This window comes from Laetiporus sulphureus (assembly GCF_001632365.1).
Source record: "Laetiporus sulphureus 93-53 unplaced genomic scaffold LAESUscaffold_50, whole genome shotgun sequence".
Lineage (NCBI taxonomy): Eukaryota > Fungi > Basidiomycota > Agaricomycetes > Polyporales > Laetiporaceae > Laetiporus > Laetiporus sulphureus.
Window position 1 is genome coordinate 262,034 of NW_024468559.1, and position 19,647 is coordinate 281,680.

Sequence of the window (19,647 nt, forward strand, 5' to 3'; positions counted from 1 at the left end):
CATGCAGGTCGTGGTCAGGAAGTGTGATACTTACAGTGTTGCCATCTATCTCGGTCGCAAATCATGTCTAGCAACTTGTTGAAAGCGCAAGTGAGATCATCAAGACCGCCAATGGAGCACGTCCTTCAGGGTATGCCACCGTGACCGCTGTACAGCATCTTTCTCGGCATGGCCAAACTCCCACCTAACAAAGCTCCTTCAACCACGGCACGCCAGGGAAGGGAGGAAATGCGCACTTGATGAGCAAGTCACCTTTGCCAACCATTCTTCCATCTCTCAAGACGGGCATACCAGCTCCGACGATACGCGTCCCGTCAGCACCCTTGACGGACGCGCGGGGTACTGTCAATGCGTATTCTTCGCCGTCCAGGCCTTGCACGACCACCTCGCCAGGATGCGCTGACTTCTCTCCGGGCCTCTTCTGCGGAGGCATGTGAGGACTTGGGTGCGTCCTAACCGGTAGCACTTGCACAGAAACGACAAGATCATCGTCCAACCTTGTGAACCGCGGATGCGGCACTTCCTCAACGATGAAGGTGATATCCTGGAAAGACCCGTCCTCGCACTCATTTCCGACGCCCAAGACACAGACCCGCGTGCCGCTGCACCAGCCAGGAGAGACGTCAATGTTGACCTTCACATCCTCGAGTTGTCCAGACAAGCGTGTGCGCGCTATACTGTAACGATGGACAATGCCGTAGTATAGCTCCTCCAGAGTGACGTGGAGCGGGAAGATCCAGTCGTTCTTGGAATCTGTAGAATGGAAAGGTGGAACGCGAGTGCTCAAATCCAGGTGTTCATAAGTTATGGCATCTTCGGAGTGCTTGGCTCTCTTGTGCAGGCCGTGCAGACTGCTTATAGACGTTCATCGATTTAGCATTCAACATTTCAGTTAAGGATCCCGACGTGAAGGCCTTACCTGCTTTCGGAACGTTGACGCGTTTGGCGTTTCCTAAATGCATCAGGATAGAGCTTGTCAGGTAGCATGCCATGACTGGCTGGAGCTCCTTTATGGCCGGGACCATCTCCGTGACGCATGAGATGTCTACTAGCGATGGTCTTGTTATGCGTTACGGTGACGCGCCAATGTGGAGGCAATGAGCTACCGGTAGACGAGGTAGCTGCGGAATCTCCTGAATTCGAGGTCTGAGAAATGACGGAGCGGGGATGCGGATCAGTCGCTTCGTATTGATGGGCACTCGATGTCTCTCCCTGTACTCTATTAGACTTCGCGGAGCGCTTAACTGAAGACTTCTGAGACATGGGGCATGCGAACTCTTGCGCGAAATCATAAGCAGAAAGTTTATAACGATTCTTCGTGGATGGTGCTCTAGGAATATGATCAGCTTTTTCAGTCGGCGATCGTGCTTTTGTCGAAGGCATAGCGCTTTGCTTGGATTGCCTGTGCGTCGCAATCAACTTAAAACAAGGAGTATCGTGCAGAATATCGTACTTTGATTTTCCGTCGCGGTGTCTGTCGCTCTCCGAAGTCATGCTGACGGGTGTACTTGGAATAGACGAGAACGAAGGTGCCGACATCGAAGGAGCCCATGAACTGCTGTGCTCAGGATCAGGAACATGAGGCGCTTCGTGATTTTCGTACTGAAGCGCAGCGAGCAAAGTTCGATAAGCCTCGTCGATCTTTAGTGAATGATCACATTAAGCGTCATTAAGCCTTGTTTCTTAGGCAGCACATACCTCGATGAACATCTTCTGAGCAGTTTCCTTATCACTGATATGGCGATCTGGGTGCCATTTCAATGCCTGTGGCACATCAACAACATGCCAACCGAGTCGAGGAGTGTCTCACAAGCTGCTTGTAGGCTAGTTTGATCTCCTCTTCAGTAGCATCGGGCTTGAGACCAAGAACGTCAAAACACTTCGCTTGCGGGATCTGCACAGCCTTAGTAGCAATGTCACGACGAGACACCATCTGAAGAATGGGTAGATATGCCAGAGGGCATGGGAATGTACGGGCCCTGGTCTCGCCGATGGCAACTTTATGTATTTTGAGGTTAATTGTCCGGAACAGAGTGGGAAGTCAAGATGCCACGTAGACTGATCGTGTAGGGCGGCATGTCCAGATTACTGAGTACAGTCGACAAGATGGGAAATGGTACTTTTCCATGACACCTCATGTCTGCCTTGCTGATCGCGGGAGATTTGTTTGACATGCTACGTTTCCTGTACGGGTCATCAATGTAATAAGCGGAACTCCCTGCTAGATCTATAGCAGCTGCAGCTGTGTACCACCTGATCGAAAGAAAAAGGAACCATGGGCTCGATATGACTATTGCGGCAACAAATGTCGAGTTAAGTCTAGGGTCGGGACAGCGAAATTCCGTGGTTCCCATTGGCATGCGAGCGTGGTGGTACTTTTCCAGACATGCGTGATGGTGAGATTCCGCGCCTCTCACCATATGGAGGCAGCGCGATCTTTGAAGACAAATGAACCTCGTGCTTTCGCATCCGAACGACGCGGTTAATTGTTGGCGATGCGAGAATGATACGGAATCAATGAAAGAATGCGATATGAGATCGATGCGGATGTAATCCTCCACTGCAGCAAACCGCGAGCCGCGCTGTGACAAGGTGGTGAATGAGATATCAGCGCGAAGAGCGAATCAAAGGACGGAGGTTGTCGATGATAAGATGCACCGGACTCTAACGCGGAAAGCGATAGGGCGTTTTTCTCGATTGGCTCTCTGTCTCTGAGAAGTACCGCAGAGCGTTTCGCGGACGGACCTACTTGTCGGAGATGTCAGCGAGCAACAGATTTTACGTGAAACGAGACGTGAGGTGCAGAAGGTGCCCTCAAAGGTGACACGGACACGCACTGTGCAGACGCGTTTTATACCTGTCGCACCATGTCGTCCAAATCTCTTATTAGCCATTGACATAACAAAATGGAGGTTTCCGACCCCAAGAGCACACATGCGGTTGTTCGCAGTCGAGTACCAGGAATATCATATGGCTCAACGAGCGGTGGGCTGCTTTAGGCACGCTGAGAGAAGTGATGTGTTTCGACAGCGCAAAGCGTCGCTATACCATTGTGCATTTGTATGAAGGGATGTTAGCTTTAGACCTCGCGTCCCCCAATACATGTTGAGAGCATGCTTTGCTGTGTACTTTGGAGAGGAAATCCTGGTGAGAATTCATGATGACGTGGTCTGCTCGCCGGAACGGACGTCAAACGTTTGTTCTCATGATTCAGGGGCAGATCAGCCAGAACGAGCAGGCTGGGCCGGGCTCGCATGGCCGACTTCGCTGCAATCTTTTCTTCAACGCAGTATCTGTTGCCGCAGTGATGACCAGCCAAGGTTGCCAGAAAGACCATGATCATGTTAGGTGCTTCCTCGCGCAACCAATCTGCACTGCAGATGACGTAGTTGGTTTCACGAACCGAGTAGAATGCCCAACGGTCCCAGTAAAATGCCGCATTTCGGTGCCGTTATCGACGAGAGAGTAGCAAGGATGGAAAATTCCGAAGCAAAATGAGGATGGATGAAGCTGCGGAAGACTTGCAGAGCCTGGGGCCTGGAGCATATGGCGGATAATGGGCAGTAACGGTCTTTCAGATGCCTCTAGCCCAAGAAGAAGTTTCGGTAGAGGCATAGAGCGTAGCTAGACAGTTGATTGTTCCGATACTTCCGTGGGCACTGGCACAGGCCATGAGCTACCATCATCTATCAAGTGGCTCGCACCAGGCGATCCTGATAGTCGTTTTTGGCTACCATGTTGTTGGCCTTGAGTCCGCTCTCCGGCTGGACGACTGAGGTGCCAGCTCCCGGTGCCCGACACAATCAACTGTTAACGGGCATGACAATGCGCGATGGTGGGAGGTAAAGCGGCAATCACAGGATCACGGTTAAGCGCAGTGACCACATGGGAAGAGGTGGGGATTGTCTTGCCCAGGCCATCTGACCGAACAGATCATGGGAATCATGCCTTCTGGTAAGAACCCGTGGGCATCGCGCATCATGATGAGCTTCCGACGGTTTTATACTGCGCCGCACGCACCTTTGACTCCTTTGAACAGCCATGCAGCCAAGGCAAGTGCAGCTGACGGAAACGATTAATCGACTCGTCGCCCTGCTCCGCACTCCGGCCGTCGCAAAGGCTCTGCGGACTGTATTGGCAACAACAGCGGTGCTAGGAGCGCTCAGGGTCGTGCTGCGTCATCTATTTTCGAACAAGACCGTGCCTAAAGTGATCAGCGATCCTGGACGCGTGGGACGGCAAGTTAAGAGCAGCGAGGACCAGTATGACCCTGAGGAATACGACGTGGTCATCGTGGGCGGAGGTGAGTTGATCATTGACGCCCTCCAACCGTGAAGATCAACGGGCGTCCACAGGCACTGCTGGTTGTGTGCTTGCCTCTCGCTTGTCTGAGGACCCTACCATTCGAGTGTTGCTTCTGGAGGCGGGCAAGAGGTAGGAGTTACAAGAATACATCACACCCTTTGCTAACGCGATTTATACTCGAAGTTCGGCGCAAAACCCTCTAGCTCGTGTTCCTGTTCTATATCAAAGGTTCTTCCATTCCGGCTCTGACTATAATCTGTATACGGTGCCCCAGGTCAATGCAGGGGCAAAGTCGAGGTATTGGCCAAGGGGTGAGCAACGTTTTCCTCTCCTTCCCGCTGTTGTCTTATGTTTCTTTAGGGAGGATGCTCGGAGGATGTAAGTATCCTCTTGAGTTGATATCAGCATCTGCTCATCTTCGCCTCAGGCTCGTCAATGAATGCTATGATGTAAGGCGTCCCCTATACTGTTATTGAAGGTATGACGCTGATGTGCAGCAGCTTTCATCACAGTGCCCCTTCGGATTATGATGAATGGGCTGCGATGCAGCACGGCCAGGAGGGAGCTTCTGGTTGGACCTATGAGGACTTCAACCGGTAGCCGAAGCGTTCTGTTTAACATGCAGTGAAGTCTGACCTCCGTTCACCAGTTATTTCACAAAATTCGAGAAGTTTCACCCAAGCAAAGAGTATTCCCTCGTAGATGTCGCTCTCCGAGGTTCTGCGGGCCCGTTAGATGGTCAGTCCCCAATGCCTCCAAGTGAACGAATAGATGATTGAACGTTTCGTTCAGTCGGGTACTATGGGTATGCGTCTGATACATCGAAAACGTTCTTGGAGGCTTGCGACAAGGCTGGTTTGCCCAATGTCCCGGATTTTAATACACATAAAGGAACATTGGGATCGAGCAAGGTGTGTTCACTTCTGCACTCCTGTCCTCGTCGTCTGATGACGATTGATCTCGATAGACCAGTGAGCTTTTATTTATCTGAATCTAGGCATTGAATTCTCAAAGCTGGTCCGCCTTTCAGTGACATTTATCGACCCACAAATGCGTCGCGCCACGACTGAGTCGGCCTATCTTACGCCAGAGGTTCTCGCCCGGCCCAACTTGGTGGTAGCAACCCAAGCGCAAGTCACGAAGATCGTGTTGGGGCAAACTGTCGAAGGAGGAGAAGTAGTTGTTCGTGCTGTCGCTGTCAGATTCAAGAACGGACAGGGTAAGACTTTCGAGGTCAAAGCGAAGAAAGAAGTCGTTGTGTCGTAAGTATCGATATTGCTCGCCAACTACCGTTACTTGACGCTGACTTTCTTGAACGCAAGTGCCGGAGCCGTACATACTCCTCAGGTGCCCTTGCTCTCTTGCGACGTGCGACAGTCTGTTCATAAATGCGATATAGATCCTCATGCTGTCTGGCATTGGCCCTTCTGATCATCTCGCAGAACATAACATTCCGGTGTTGGTCGACCTACCTGGCGTTGGAGCACATCTCATGGATCACCCCTCGGTGGATTATCACTTCCGTGACAAGAGCCGCTCAATGATCTCAGGCCTTAACTCAGACCCAGGCAGTGTGTTGAAACCGCGCAATATCTTAATGGCCATGAGCGTAATGTTGCAATATGCGCTCTTTCGCAGCGGACCGATGACTTCGAACGTAAGTCCGTCTTGCTTCTCGCAACGTCAAACACGGCACTGACTTGTGTGACAGGTTGCAGAGGCGGCTGCCTTCGCTCGTTCGTCCGATACGTCTCTGTACAGCGCCGATGGTATCCCAGCCGATTCAACCTCTGGACCCGGGGCTCCAGATATCGAGCTCTTCGTAAGCCCGCTGTCGTGGACTGAGCACGGATTCGGGAGGTTCCCCAAGGGGCATCACTTTGCTTTGCACACGGTACTCCTCAGGTCGGACATTTTTTTTCTCCTCAATGCAGGCATTGACTCCTAAACAATGCTTGTCCCGACAGGCCAACCAGCAAGGGAACCATCCGATTGCAATCTTCGGACCCGTCGGACGCTCCTATCATCGACCCACAGTAAGACTACCACGTTTGCAGACCTGCTAATATATGGAGGATAAACGATTGATCGCTACAGGTACCTATCTACAGATCATGATGTAGCTGTCCTCGTCCGCGCCGCCCGCCTCGTAGGCCGCCTCATCCAAACAGAGCCGCTCTCTTCTCTGTTGGACCCTACAGGCCTCGCTCTCTCAGAGCCTGTGGACATCCTCAACCACAACTTGCACGAGATGACGGACGGTCAGATTGCTAAGCTCGTACGGAACAGGGTGGAAACGCTGTATCATCCTACGTCCACTGCGCGCATGGCGCCGCGTGAAGAAGGCGGTGTTGTGGATCCTTATTTGAGGGTTTATGGGGTGAAGGGCCTGAGAGTCGTGGACGCAAGCGTTTTCCCGTTAATCACTTCGGGACATACGGCAAGTTGTTCCGCAGCTTGGGCACGTTAGTCACTCCTCACCGACCCTGAATTTTGTAGGTGTCACCCACGATTGCCGTGGCAGAGAAGGCAGCCGATTTGATCAAAGACGCAGTCAAGTCAGTATAAGGGCTACCAAGTTGGACGTATCTGCGACACATGCGGTTTTATGCCCACGTTAACCTCGCTTGTGCGACTGTAAGCTCATTTGCCCTGGCGAAGGAATGGTGTGATCTCTCTCATTGTCGCGTGCTACTGTGTTTTAATGAGACGATGTACTATAGTTATTTGGATAGTATCGACTGACGTGTTACCTTGTACTTCATTCACCGCTCAACTGCCCATTCGGAAGATGTCATTTGGCGACATCTTCACGTAGAGGAGGTCAGTGCTTGCCCACGATATCAATACCTCACTTTGCCGATACGCATCAAAACGTATACAACAGCTATTTTCAGGCTGAGGGTGCAATGCGCATGCGTCCACTCTTGCGGTGGCTGACGAGACTCCCAAGGTTACCTGGGAGATCGTGATATTGGTAGCTCAGTCCATCGTCCAAAGAAGCCCTTGGAGACCTGTAGAGAAAGCGCATCGATTCAGGCGGCTCGAATCATGACTTTTGCTTGATGAACAACGGCGGGGTCGAGGGCGAGCAACAAATGACCGATGATGAGCTTGTCTGAGCTCCGAGCGCCAACGCATGCGGCGCGATACGAACGTCGTAGCCCATGAGAATCGCTGCGTAGCAAACTAATGATAACCTATAGGTCACACAAATCAACTGGCCTCAGAATTGAGTGACAATCGATACGCCTTGAAAGAAGATCTCTCAGTGCTGCGATTGTGCAAGCAAAACGTCCTGGAACTTGTCCGCAAGCGTTTGCCGGAATTTCTTGACGATGGAATGAGTAGCAGATAATTTCGTCGAAAACAATCATATATAGCTGCTATATCGCACTGCAAGACGAGCCGAGCCAACGTTCGAGCGTCAGAGTTCCAAGCATGAGGTCGAACGCAAAGCAAGAGTGGCCAGTTGGCCACCACCGCGATCGGATAATGCCGAGCACGATCAATCTGAGATCTGAAGTAAACTAGTACGGAGAGCAAGCCATTCATGCTTGTGTTTGTTGTACTACATCCACCCCCGCGCCCTTCCTACCGTCCCACAATGTCTGACTGGGGTACAATCATTTGCTTGCTGTAGCTATGTCTATGTTACTCACCAACGCAAGAGTGCAGAATCTTCAGAGGACGAAATACCCACCACTGCGCCGCCTGCTCCGATCGCGAAGAAGCCCGTGAAGAGTAAATGGGAGGGCGAAGATGAGGAGGACGATGCCCCAATCGTGCGTGATATTGTTGCCTTCTATCATCTTCAAGTATCTGACATTTTCTTCGCGATCGCGTTGATCAGAGTGACTGGGAGGCATCCTCGGATGAGGAAGAGAAGCCTGCGAAACCTGCAGCAGCCGCCGCGGCACCTCCGAAGAAGAAGGGGACTCTGAAGGCGAAGCTCGCGGAGATTGAAGCAGCAAAAGCGGCGCGTGCAGTCGCTGAAGACGAAGAGTACGATGAGGATGCCGTGCTCGACCCAAGGGAGAAGGCAAGAAGAGACCAGGAAAGGGAACTGCAAGCAGACCTGGCCAACGCTAGCGAACTTCTCGGTGCTGCTGCACTTGGAGGTGAGTATTCCTTGCACAGTGTTTGGGATGCGTCGGCTAATCCTGCACTGCGACAGGCACCTCGTCTTCGGAGCTAGACTCACTCATCTCTGCCCAGCCTCGGACGAAGGAGGACTTTATCAAGTTCTCGGACCAGATTATTGAGTTTATCATCAAGCGACACCAGGACAAGCCGCTGTATGCCGCCTTCCTCGAATACCACGTCCGCTCGTTGGCGATTCCACTGCGAGACGTCGAGGTTCGCAAGACGGCCAGCGTGCTAACAACACTGGCGAACGAGAAGCAGAAAGAGCAGAAGGATAAGGCTTCCGGAAAGAAAAAACCAAAGCTCTCTGCGAAGCCGGTCCTTGGTGCAGCTAAACTGGCAAACAAGTACGGATACACCGTCTCAGATTTCCTATTCGCCATTGACTCCCTTTTTCAGGATTGACACGACGGCGTACGACGAGGCGCTGGATGACTTTGCAGACAATGATTTCATGTAGCACCTTGCATGCCTTTTGTAGCCCTGCGGTATCCCACTTGCACATCTTGTGGCATTCCACGAAGTGACAGCAGACCAGAGACCCCGATATATATTGTAGATATGAAGCAATTCACTCATCCTCCGCTTCATCACCGCTGCTCTCCTCCTCGTCGCTAACGACCCCAATGACACCACCACCAGTCTTCTCCTTCAAAATTCTGCCAGCTTCAGCCATCTTCGGTGCGAGAGCTTTCCTAGCGCCAGCATTGGCGCCGACATCCCACACTTGCAACTTGGCTTGCGAACCGGCGGCAGCCAGGGTCAGAGGATCGTCCGGCGACCACAATGCAGAAAACACCTTTCCCTGAGATGCCGTGAGTGATTAGAAGCACAAACAATGCAAAAAGCACCCACGACGCCGAGGTCCCTGGAGATAACGAGACTGACATCGCGCTTCCCGAGATCTGTATCCTCGTTCACGTTCCATACCTTCACGATCTTGTCTGTCCCGCCTGTCACGATACAACCACGAATGTGCGGATTAACGTCCAGTGCAGATGCTGCGCCGTGATGTGCTGAGAGCGTGAAGCGAGCCGGAGACGGCGAATCGAGATTTGAGGGCAGCGTTCGTGCATCGAAGTTGACTACATGTCCATTTTCAAGCGAAACCTGCAATGATGTGAGCATACAAATGGTGAATCCAATGATCTGTACATACGTAGAATGCGTGCGCCTCCCAGGGATCCCATCGAATCGCCTCCACATCGGCGCCTACTATTGCCCCGACGCCAGCATCTGGTGCTCTCGAATCGAAGGTCCTGACGGTGCGATCGTAACTGCCAGTCAGCAGCACCGTAGGCTCCTTCTCATTCCACTGGACGGCCTGCACCTTGTCTTTGTGCACGTCGAAGCTGCGCAGAGCACCTTCGCCCTCTCCGCCCTCGCCGTTGATCGTCGGATCGCGGCTCAGATCCCACAGCTTGACCGTCCGGTCAGCCGAGGCGGACGCAAGCAAGTTACGGTGTGTGCGATTCCACGAGAGTGACAGCACGGCGTCGACGTGGTAGGCGGAGGAGGTCGCGCGGTGCTTCGTCTTCTTGCGCTTTTTCTTACCTGTCCCGAGAGGCATTGGGACGTGCGCGGCTGTCTTGTCTGGGCGTCCGAGAACCATGTCGGGGTACATCGTTTCCAAGGTATCGAGCGACCAGATCTCGATCTCGGGCTCAAGCGTGCCGACTGCGATGTAGTTGCCAAATTGTTTTGCGGACGACGTAGAGGTGGCCTGCGCGGCAGGGGAGGTAACGGGAGGAAAATCGAGCCACTCGAGACAGAGGGGGAAGCCAGGAAGCATAAGGTCGTGGTGAGCATAGAGGTTTTCTTCCGACTCGTCGTAGACGTAGATCTCAAGTTGTGAGATCTCGTCTTCTGTTTTTGCGGCGACAAGCAGATTGTCAGTGGGAAGAATCTCGAGCTCTTGTCGCTCGTCTTCCTCATCATCCTGGAATACCGTTATCGTAAGTGTGCGAACGGGTCGGATCGAAGCGACATCGTCTGACCTCTTTAAGGGTGATATATGGGTCCTCATCGTTGTTGCGGTAATATGTGAGGCCCTTGATGTTGCTGAACGGACCCGTGGCTGCGCAGTGCAAATCAGCCATGATACATGCGAAGAACCCGATTCAACACACCAGGCATAGCACCATCGTCGTCGTAGTCATCCAAGTTGTACTCTGCGAGGTCGTCATTGGCCTTGCTCTTCGGCTTGATCTTTTCTGCGGGCTCGTCTTGATCCATAGGTTCGTCTTTATCCATGGAATTGTTCCCTTCTGCATCATCATCTTCACTTGTATAGGTCCATTCAGGTCCATAAGAATGAATGGAAGAGGAGACTCACTCTACCCATACACTTTCATCGTCCTCATCTGCATCGTCCGCTTCATCTCCTTCAGCGCCCTTCCCCATCATGCCAGCCGCCTTATGCGCTGACTCTAACTCTTTCCGAGCATCCTCGACCTCGATGCGGGCAAGCGCGCTGACTCGTTGAAGTTCCTTCTCATCCAGTACATACTTGACCGGATGTTGGGATGCGATCCCTCTTTTCACCCTGCGGGGATCTCTGTACACCGATGCATTGAACTAGGAAGAAAAACATACCATGCTACACAAGAGATTAGACCACTCATTCTGCGTCCCCCGACTAGTGCACTGCGCACTGCGTTCAACGTTGACCTGACCGTAGAACAGAAGAAATTGAGGTAGCACGTGCTGGCCACGATCACGATCATTTAGACGCGGTCATGTGACGATCTCTCTATAGTCTATAGCGAGTCGTCCATGCGCCTATTGAGGAGGAGTTGTCAAAGAAGATGTCTTCAGCACCGGAAACCGTCAGCTTTTTGGAAGTTTGCGATGGGATGAGCGGATGCCTGCAATTAGTCACCATACTCCTGTTACATGGGTCATACTACGAGTGAGCCGGCGGCTTGCACATGCGACACGTTGTCAAATAAACTGTTGGACTAGGACAGGTCGCGAGGTATGATATATGACTCCTCGATCCGAACGTTACTTCAAGGGGCGTTGCATAATCGGGAGCTGACCGTTGTCTGTGTTGAGCGCTTAAGCGTATGGTGGAATGACCGGTTGCCACACCACAGGCGCGTCCTCCCTTGGCTCACTGCCGCGCACTGCAAAATCTGAGGCTCCAGCTTAGGCTGTGCTTGATAAATGTTGATGCATCGACTCCAATACATATTCTTTCAGAAGTAAACCCGGTGGACAGGAAGAAGACACTTCGGCCATCTCGTGGTGTGAAATATGCGTGCGTTGGCGCACCTCGGTGAGTCAGAGGCGGTCCTCACGTCATAGTAGGCACACGTCTCAGTGAGTCGTGCAGCCTTTTCATGGCCATTTTGATCCAAGCTTTGTCCAAATCTCTCTGCTTCAAAGCTTCATCGACATCCTTCATGGAAGATTCACTTACAGAACTGCCAACGTTAGACCCAGGATCAATCATTCCGTGATTTCCGGTCCTATGTTCTTGGTGTTGCATCAAGCCGTTTAGCAATTCAATTGCTTCATCACATGCGAGGTGAGACCCACTGGCATAGTATCAGACCGTACTTCAGAATCCGTTCTTCCCGCTGTTCAATCGCAGATCTTGATCACCAATTGAGATTCCACCGTTGCCCACATCTCTTCGTCTGTCTCCCCTGTTTATTTTGGTAACATGATTGACAAGACCACATCGCCGTTGTGTTGAGCCCTACACTGCTGTTCTGGCTCACTGGCAGCAAGCTCAGCACATCGAATGCGACATTTCACAGGTAGGACCAGGACATTTATTGAGCTCGAAACTGGTCCTCCACCAGGGACGTTTCCTAATGAGATCTCGCCTTGAATGTTCGAGTCACGATCCGTATTGCAAGCGAAGCCGTTTCCGGAGGCGTCCCCGCCCGCTCTTGCACAAGCCTGTACGTGCGGTCAGACCATCGCTTTAACTGGGAATTTCTAGGAACGTTCTGACAACGTCGAAGAGGCGGGCGGGCTGTGGGGTATAGTTGTCATGGCAGCCAGCAACGGATCAATTATTTGATTTCTGTTCACAATCCTTCCTCCTCATGTGAGATGCGGGATTCGTTCATTCCGAAGTGCACACTTCGTTCAGTTGCCGTTTTCGTTGACGTGTGCGTGACAGGGCCATGCATTGTGAGCCACTCCCTGCTTTGCCGAACCCATCTGCAGGTGAACAGGTTTGTACTATATATCGGTATGTGGGTGATGTAACATTGTATCATGATGAATTATGGGCTTATAAACGGGCCGACTGCCAACCGCTTCACACTCCATACTCCGATCCCTCTACTAGACATGTCTATTGCAGCATCCGAAGCAATTATTCTATGGGAGGAAACGTGCGTCTCTTTCAGCTAGTTGGACCTATACTGCATTGAATGATGTGTTATCAGTTTTATGAACAATTGCGCTGTCATCGCGGGCGCAGGTCTGAAATCGGACACTTATCGGTTATTGCTAACTGATTATCGACGACTCCCATCCACACAGCGCTCATACTCTTCGACCATGTTATAACATTCGGCCAGGAGGTCCAGCTGTTCTGCGGAGAGCGATCATTCTCTGCATGGTTGTTCTTTGCCAATCGGATGCTTGCATTGAGCTATGTGGTCATTTCTATTTTGTCCCTCACGAACTCTGTCAATGACACTGTAACGGTATGTGAATCAATATCGTCTCGTCTGGATACAACTTCGACTTGCGCAATATGGTAGAGGCGAGTTGTCCCCTCACGTCATATTTCTTCATGTCTAATTATTCTTACGTTGTAGTTGTATGGTGTGGTTCGTGGCGAGCGAACCGATTGCCATACTCCTCGCAATAATCTCAGAAGGCAAGCTGGGTATGCTTCATGAAACATTCTCACAGCTCGAACATAGCGAAGCGGTTACAATATTGCGAACATATGCCGTGACAGGTGGCGATCGACGGCCTGTTACGCTCCTCACATTGTGTGTGATCGTCAAGGTGGTCATTAGCGTCTACAGTGGTGCGCTTCCTTCTGACTGGGACATGCGTTTGATTAACTAACGATGAATTCATGAGAAGCCTTCACCCACATGTCATATTCTGTGTTTGTACTGAATAGCACAGCCATATGCATCCTGTTCAGCAGTTCAACTTCAGCACAAGATATCGTTGCAAAGTATGTAAGCCAGTATCATCAGTGAATCTGTACTGGCTTATCTGTTTCTCGATAGATGTGGGTCCGAACTCGAGAATGTTTTCCTCCACACTTCGTTGACGATTGCACCACAGTGGGCTTAGTCAGTACAGCCTGTACTGCAATTGCTGTCATCATGACCCTTGCAATTCTCTGGCGCAAGCTATATAATGAGCATAGACCATCCACCGTTGACATCCTGTCTACGAGGAAACTGTCACTTGCGGCACTCCTACTCAGAGACGGTACGGCTATCGGACCATGATTGTGGGTCTTTGAGTTCGAATAACATTTGCATCCATTATTTTCATAGGCACAATTCAATTGATGTGAGGAGTGGAGTCAAAATCGATTTGACAACGTCTAAAGCTTATTTTTCAGAACTTTACTACTACTGAGCTTACTTGCAACCGTATTGAACTTCCTGGACCTCGTAAGTGCATGCTCTTTCCGCCGATCCCATATCTTCCGCTAGATCCTAACTAGTTTGTCGTACATGACTATGCACATGGTAGAGCGTTGCAAATGTCGTCGGTTATTTGGGTACCTCGTGAAGCAATTCTCTTATGTTTTCTCTACCAAATACACACTGACGATTTTACAGACTCGGTCCCGTTCTGGTCTCTCGCGTCCTCCTCAACGTCCGAGCTGCAGCGCGGTCCACACGCGGAGAGCAGTCCCAAGCGCCCTCCTTTGTCCGATCGCAGCATGGGCTCCAGTCACAAGCGGACGTCGAGAACATGTCGTTCGAATTGAACATCCTCAGCAGCACCGAACAAGCACGGGAGACCGATCACACTCACCCACAAGGCTCTATTGAGCATAATCAAATTATTGCCGAACCGCGCGGCATGGCGGACAATGTTGCAATCGCCGACGATTCTCATCAGGACGTGAACGAGGAAGAGCGAATGGGCGAAGTGGAGGAGGAGATGATGTCGGATGAGGAGGACTACGTGTGAGGGGAGAGAATGGACCTCCAGGCCGAGCTGTCACATTCACGATTATTGCGTGCTTGCTTGCTATTTGTAAGTGACACCGCAAGCTTTGGGCACTCCGTCTCACTGGTTGCATGCGCAGAATTTCTGCGCAGCTTCTTCTGTGTTCTTTCTCTTTGCACCGCACTACATGGCTGAAGGCTGTTCAAACGTCGTCACAGGGCTTCATAGCCGACCTCAGTAGATACATGCCATACTATAGACCTCGCGTAATACGTGTCTCTTTCAACTACCCGTGTTTATCGTATTTGTCATTCCTTTTGGCGTGCCTGCTATGACATATCCTGTGCTTCAATTCCACTGGAGGAGCTCTCAAATCGCACGCTACGCAGAGGCTGTATCTCACTTACACAATGACTCCGTACGCAACGAGTTTGAGCTTCTCCCACGCTGCAATACACAGCTTGCGGGCACTGTTGGTGTAAGTAAGTCCGTGCTGAGGTCAGAGTGTTGATCGGAGATGTAATACAAAGCATTATCTTCACAGCATCATCATACAATTTCGGGAAGGCGTATATGCAGGATGCTTCGTGAGTTTGCTTTATATCGACTGAACAGTCTGTCCGAAGAAAATGCATGGTACGAAAATAATGGACTTCCGTATGACGAAGGAAATCGTCAGCTTTTCGCGACCATACATAGTCTGCCGAGGCGCTCTGGTCGGCCGTTCGTGGCTGTACGAGCTTCATCAAGGCTAGAGCATTCGAATGGTGGCTATGTGATCGGATAATCAAGATATAACGGGAAGACGTGAGAGTTCGTCGAAGTGAGCTCCCTGAGCAATTCGCCTGTGGTGCCGGTCTCCACCGGGACGTTTAAGGCACCCGCAGGTATATAGGGGAAGCGAGATCACGGGGGCATCAAAAGTGCGGTCAAGTGAGGTGAGATCGAATAGAACCGCAGCTCGAGGTCGCATACGAGGCGGTCAGATCCTGGTGGTAAGGAACCGTTTCTCCGGCGCCGTCCTGCATTGCAACCGCATGGGATGGGCGCTGACGTTACACGCTCTAAGTCAAACCTCAAACGGTCCAGAGTCATCGATGTCCATCGTACTGCCGTTTCAGAGCACGAGCAACGTAGTATGAGCGGGACTCGAGTGCAACTGCATCGCGTGAGGCAGTTCATGAGCCGTCCTCTCACTGCAAGCATGACGTCGAGGTCATTCGTGGCCAGGATGAAGTGATGGACACTAGGAAAGGTGAACCCGTGGTGGTCATAGATAGCTAGAATACGGTACTTCGCTTGGACGTATGTGCATGATAAATTGGAGCTGCGTGAAAATTTGGATGCTCAAAAAGCTAGATCTGCCGACGTAAACGCCCAATGACCGAGGAGGACTACAATGAATAGCTTACAAAGAGTCAGTTCTCGTGTCATGCTTTCAGAGCTTGTCAATTTGCCAGTCTTCTCATAGATCACCCATTCTTGTACCAGTATCAATCAGTGGCATCGAGCATCCGACGCGCGAGCTTCCATCATGCAACGAAAGGGTATCCGAGGAACAATCAGGAAGTCACGGATGTCCGGCTGTGGAGCTGAATTTGTCCCGGCGTTCATAACAACAGCAGGCTGGCAGCAGCGAGCATAGCGTGTAGGCCACGTCCCCAACAATTAGGGTTTCATGCATATGGGAGGCAGGTCTGGGTACCGGTCTCATGTTGATGAAGGTGGTAAAGCGAAGTTGAAATGAACATCCCGATTGGAGGTCGAACTCTACGAGATTATGTCCCGACCAGCATCGGAGCACCTAATAAGCATTTGCCGCAGATCAGTGAAATGGTTGAATGGTTCCCAGGATGTGCCCTGCCAGTGGGTCAGAATATTAGAAGACAAAGACTGCTGCGACACGAGGCGAGCTGAGCTACCGGTTGACGGCTTCAGCACGGATCCCTGCTAGTAGAGTGCACAGCAAAGCGCTGAGTACGTCGACCGACCGTGCCCCGAACAGTCCAGTTCATAGCTGCTGACATCCACGTCATTGGCTATTCAGGTGTACGACCGAGCGGTTCTGATTGGTCCGCGCACTCGAGCACGTGGTGACTGCCGCACCACAGGCGCGTCTCCTGCTACTAGTACTTGGGTGGAGTTGGCGTGGCAGCGCCGGTTCCAAATAACAGGTGGGAGTCCAAACGTCCGATTTCACAAAGGGAGTCGTAGGTAATATAGGTAAGTGAGAAGTACAGGTGGAAGAGAGTGCATGTAGCTGATTTAAATGACGTCGTGGTATAAGACCGCCATCCTATCACGGGTGCCGGCGAAGACGATGGGTTGTTGGACCGTCACAGTACATTCGTCGCAACACTGTGCGTCGCCCATACGCCATGACACGGCAACGTCGTCCGGTGAGTGCGTGCGAGTGGCATCGAAAGAGAGGTTTAAACACCCGCGATCGCAGAAGAATCGTTGCCGCCTCGGGCAGCTCCATCGGCGGCAAGGTGAATTGGTGGGATCGTAGAAGCTGAACACGCTTGACGTTCTAACCTCGTCACAGCCTCTCCATCTCGAGTGATAGGAGAAAGGTCAATGGAAGACAGACGGATAGTGAGCACATTGCAAGTACGGACCTACGTCGCGCATACGGCACACGGCTTTTCGTGAACCGATGGCAATTCCAGTCTATCGTTCCAACTGTGGAGAATCTCAAGTTTATGAATGCGACTAAGCGGATCAGGTGGAAAGCAAACGGATGATTGCGAAGGCATCGGAATACACGGTGCCAGAGAGTACGCTGCGCGCGCACGCGAATTCACGCTCGAACAATCCACACTTATAGGAATGAACGAAGGAAATCGACGGGCACATAGGAAACAATGATGAGTTAACAGTTTCATCACCAACTCGTCCACAATCCATGATTCCCCGTCAGGCGAAAGCCCATGCCAGCGTGCAATGTCGTTTAGAGCGTGGAAAGGTAATCGCTCCACCAAATACCTAATAGGGATGTCTACCACAATCGCAGGATGTGTTTCATCCGGGACACCTCGCAGACAGTCAACCATACCAGAAAATCTGTAGCGCACAGTGGGTTCAGGACGACAACGCGAAAGGATCGGAAAGCGTAGGAGAAGCTGAGCAGTCACGAAAGAATCACGACAGTCCACGCCAATGACATGAAGACCATCCGATCGAAAATCGAACACACTCATTGTGAGTGGGCAGGACAGGCCACATTGGTGAGCAGAAAAAAGGTTACATAAACCGTCCAACGTTCGTCGCCGCCAATCGACGACGATGTTGTGACTCCGAGCCAATTCGCTAAGAGCGCGGAACGGAAGACGTTCAACCAGAAAAGAAAACGGCACTTCGACCGCAACGGATGACACGCACTCGTTCCAAGCAGATGTCACATCATTTCGAAGAAGTTGACGACGATACACAACGGCAGGTTGTAAGCCGAGCAACGATGACGACCCAAGTAATACCGGAAATGTCTTCAGGTCTTCGCTCATAACAAACATGGACCGTCGGCAGCTGCCGCCAACGGCATGTAACGTAGGAAACGAGCAATGCGATCGCGCACTGACAACATCGATAGCCGCGGTGACCGCACCGGGAAGTGACCGAAGGATACGTATGCACAAACAGCACTGCGTGAGCACTGAACAAACCAATCATGAGCGCCAGTCAAAAGAGCATAAAGAAATCCGAAACTCACAACGCAGAACCCATCGACCTAAAATTACGACACTGTCGATAACGACGAAGTATGCATCGAAAACGGTGCGAGGATTGCGTGCACGGAGAACGCCAGCGAACACTGAAGAACCCCGGTATAAGACATGATGCTAACGCAAACCAAAACCACGCTTACAATCATGAAGCCCCTCGCGAAACGAAACAAGAAGATAGTATATCATCGCGGGGGCTAACAGAGGCGTCGGTTGCGATGCAAGAACAGATGCGCAGAGAAGGAGTCGACTGTTCCAAATAACAGAATGGATTTGGCTATTGCTGCAGCGGTAGCGGAGACCTGCTTACGTCAGCCTTAAGCTGGACAAAACACCTTTTTCGGTATTTGTTGCCCACGGTCTACGCCACCTGCTCGATCTGTTATGTTCAGCTACAGCTGCGTCGCTTTTCATCCACGTCGCTTTTCATTGACATCACCTCTGTAACGTTCTGCGTACTCGGATGACTTTCGGCATCTTCATAGTCTGCCTTTTGGTGCTTGCTGTCCTATTCAGCATTTGCATCATCTTGGGGGTGACACGTTTTAGCTGTGAGTGTCTGTGTTCACAGATACCCCTGTCTCTCTGCTGAGATTCATCCGTCAGTGCGTTTCAACGACATGCTGCGTGTCTGCATCGTCGCTTTTCACCTCCTCTGTTATGCTCCGTGTAATCCGACGGCTTTCGGCGTTGCAACAGTTGAACTCCTGCTTCAAGCTGTCCTGTTTTGCGTTTGCGTGATGTTAGCAGTGATGCATTGCACTCGTGAGTGTCTGTGCTGACACATATCCCTGTTTGTCTGCTGATGTTCATTCTCCAGCACCTTTCAATGACATTTTATGTGTCATACTGTGTGCATTTCTGCCCGGTGCGGTCACCGAGGCGCTGGTCACTGTTAGCGTGCGGTCGCGTTATACTGTTTTGCCCGGTGCGGTCACCGAGGCGCTGTCGACTGGTAATGCACGGTCGCGTTACTCCTCTACTGGTCACAGTTTCGTCGGGGGCGGTACCCGACGGTCAGATTCTGTTTCGACGTCTGAGCTGCGGGCGTTTCCCGTCGTGTTAGGCTCCCGCTCTCTGCTCGCATTGCATTCGTCGGTCAAGTATCGATGTCAGCTTCGTCACGAGAATGTTACCTCGCTCTGGGAATATGGTGTACGTTCCATTGCCGTTGAGCTGCCCTTTTCATTTCTTGTCCCGCGATTACCTTTTCGTGGTCTTCAGGAGTTAGCGCGGGTTCATGGTGTCGCTGTAAGCCGTGGCCAGCGCAACTTGAATGGGTTGAGTTCAGTATGTGCAGCACATTGCTGTTCAGTGGCTTGCCCGTCTACGCTGTCGGTGTTTGATTTCC

General features: G+C 51.5%; 8 protein-coding genes across 8 annotated transcripts; 5 read left to right on the top strand and 3 right to left on the bottom strand.

The window, feature by feature from the left end:
* Positions 1–2,207, bottom strand: LAESUDRAFT_436302 (DnaJ-domain-containing protein). Its single transcript, XM_040902455.1, has 6 exons — positions 1,811–2,207; positions 1,699–1,764; positions 1,454–1,641; positions 920–1,402; positions 237–851; positions 1–184 (listed from the first exon to the last, which is right to left on the bottom strand). The coding sequence occupies exons 1-6, from the start codon at positions 1,931–1,933 to the stop codon at positions 100–102; spliced, it is 1,560 nt and encodes a 519-aa protein (XP_040760024.1). The 5' UTR covers positions 1,934–2,207; the 3' UTR covers positions 1–99.
* A 1,798-nt stretch (positions 2,208–4,005) lies between these two features.
* On the top strand, positions 4,006–7,158 carry LAESUDRAFT_730475 (GMC oxidoreductase). Its single transcript, XM_040909838.1, has 15 exons — positions 4,006–4,303; positions 4,356–4,434; positions 4,489–4,616; positions 4,666–4,683; positions 4,733–4,754; positions 4,806–4,901; positions 4,955–5,043; positions 5,098–5,216; positions 5,320–5,567; positions 5,628–5,652; positions 5,705–5,962; positions 6,017–6,210; positions 6,273–6,341; positions 6,403–6,745; positions 6,805–7,158. The coding sequence occupies exons 1-15, from the start codon at positions 4,042–4,044 to the stop codon at positions 6,871–6,873; spliced, it is 2,019 nt and encodes a 672-aa protein (XP_040760025.1). The 5' UTR covers positions 4,006–4,041; the 3' UTR covers positions 6,874–7,158.
* Positions 7,159–7,912: 754 nt separating this feature from the next.
* LAESUDRAFT_738867 (translation initiation factor eIF3 subunit) lies at positions 7,913–8,911 on the top strand (the record flags this gene model as incomplete). The annotated part of the gene is made up of 5 exons (XM_040910939.1): positions 7,913–7,925; positions 7,984–8,090; positions 8,159–8,426; positions 8,483–8,798; positions 8,851–8,911. The coding sequence occupies 5 exons, from the start codon at positions 7,913–7,915 to the stop codon at positions 8,909–8,911; spliced, it is 765 nt and encodes a 254-aa protein (XP_040760026.1).
* A 111-nt stretch (positions 8,912–9,022) lies between these two features.
* On the bottom strand, positions 9,023–11,075 carry LAESUDRAFT_763042 (WD40 repeat-like protein; the record flags this gene model as incomplete). Its single annotated transcript, XM_040913188.1, has 7 exons — positions 9,023–9,256; positions 9,307–9,561; positions 9,611–10,390; positions 10,449–10,528; positions 10,581–10,735; positions 10,787–10,996; positions 11,047–11,075. The coding sequence occupies 7 exons, from the start codon at positions 11,073–11,075 to the stop codon at positions 9,023–9,025; spliced, it is 1,743 nt and encodes a 580-aa protein (XP_040760027.1).
* Positions 11,076–13,030: 1,955 nt separating this feature from the next.
* On the top strand, positions 13,031–13,823 carry LAESUDRAFT_436414 (uncharacterized protein). Its single transcript, XM_040902456.1, has 5 exons — positions 13,031–13,124; positions 13,239–13,300; positions 13,352–13,456; positions 13,516–13,669; positions 13,726–13,823. The coding sequence occupies exons 2-4, from the start codon at positions 13,243–13,245 to the stop codon at positions 13,635–13,637; spliced, it is 285 nt and encodes a 94-aa protein (XP_040760028.1). The 5' UTR covers positions 13,031–13,124; positions 13,239–13,242; the 3' UTR covers positions 13,638–13,669; positions 13,726–13,823.
* A 353-nt stretch (positions 13,824–14,176) lies between these two features.
* LAESUDRAFT_730479 (uncharacterized protein) lies at positions 14,177–14,650 on the top strand. The gene has a single exon (XM_040909839.1). The coding sequence runs from the start codon at positions 14,371–14,373 to the stop codon at positions 14,590–14,592; it is 222 nt and encodes a 73-aa protein (XP_040760029.1). The 5' UTR covers positions 14,177–14,370; the 3' UTR covers positions 14,593–14,650.
* A 2,123-nt stretch (positions 14,651–16,773) lies between these two features.
* On the bottom strand, positions 16,774–18,588 carry LAESUDRAFT_730482 (uncharacterized protein). Its single transcript, XM_040909840.1, has 4 exons — positions 18,440–18,588; positions 18,284–18,385; positions 16,859–18,226; positions 16,774–16,794 (listed from the first exon to the last, which is right to left on the bottom strand). Exons 1-3 carry the CDS (start codon positions 18,483–18,485, stop codon positions 17,193–17,195), a joined length of 1,182 nt encoding a protein of 393 aa, XP_040760030.1. The 5' UTR covers positions 18,486–18,588; the 3' UTR covers positions 16,774–16,794; positions 16,859–17,192.
* Positions 18,589–18,759: 171 nt separating this feature from the next.
* LAESUDRAFT_752306 (uncharacterized protein) lies at positions 18,760–19,647 on the top strand (the record flags this gene model as incomplete). Its single annotated transcript, XM_040911721.1, has 4 exons — positions 18,760–18,847; positions 18,903–19,061; positions 19,117–19,451; positions 19,521–19,647. Coding segments are annotated over 4 exons (709 nt in total), but the record flags the coding sequence as incomplete, so codon positions are not given.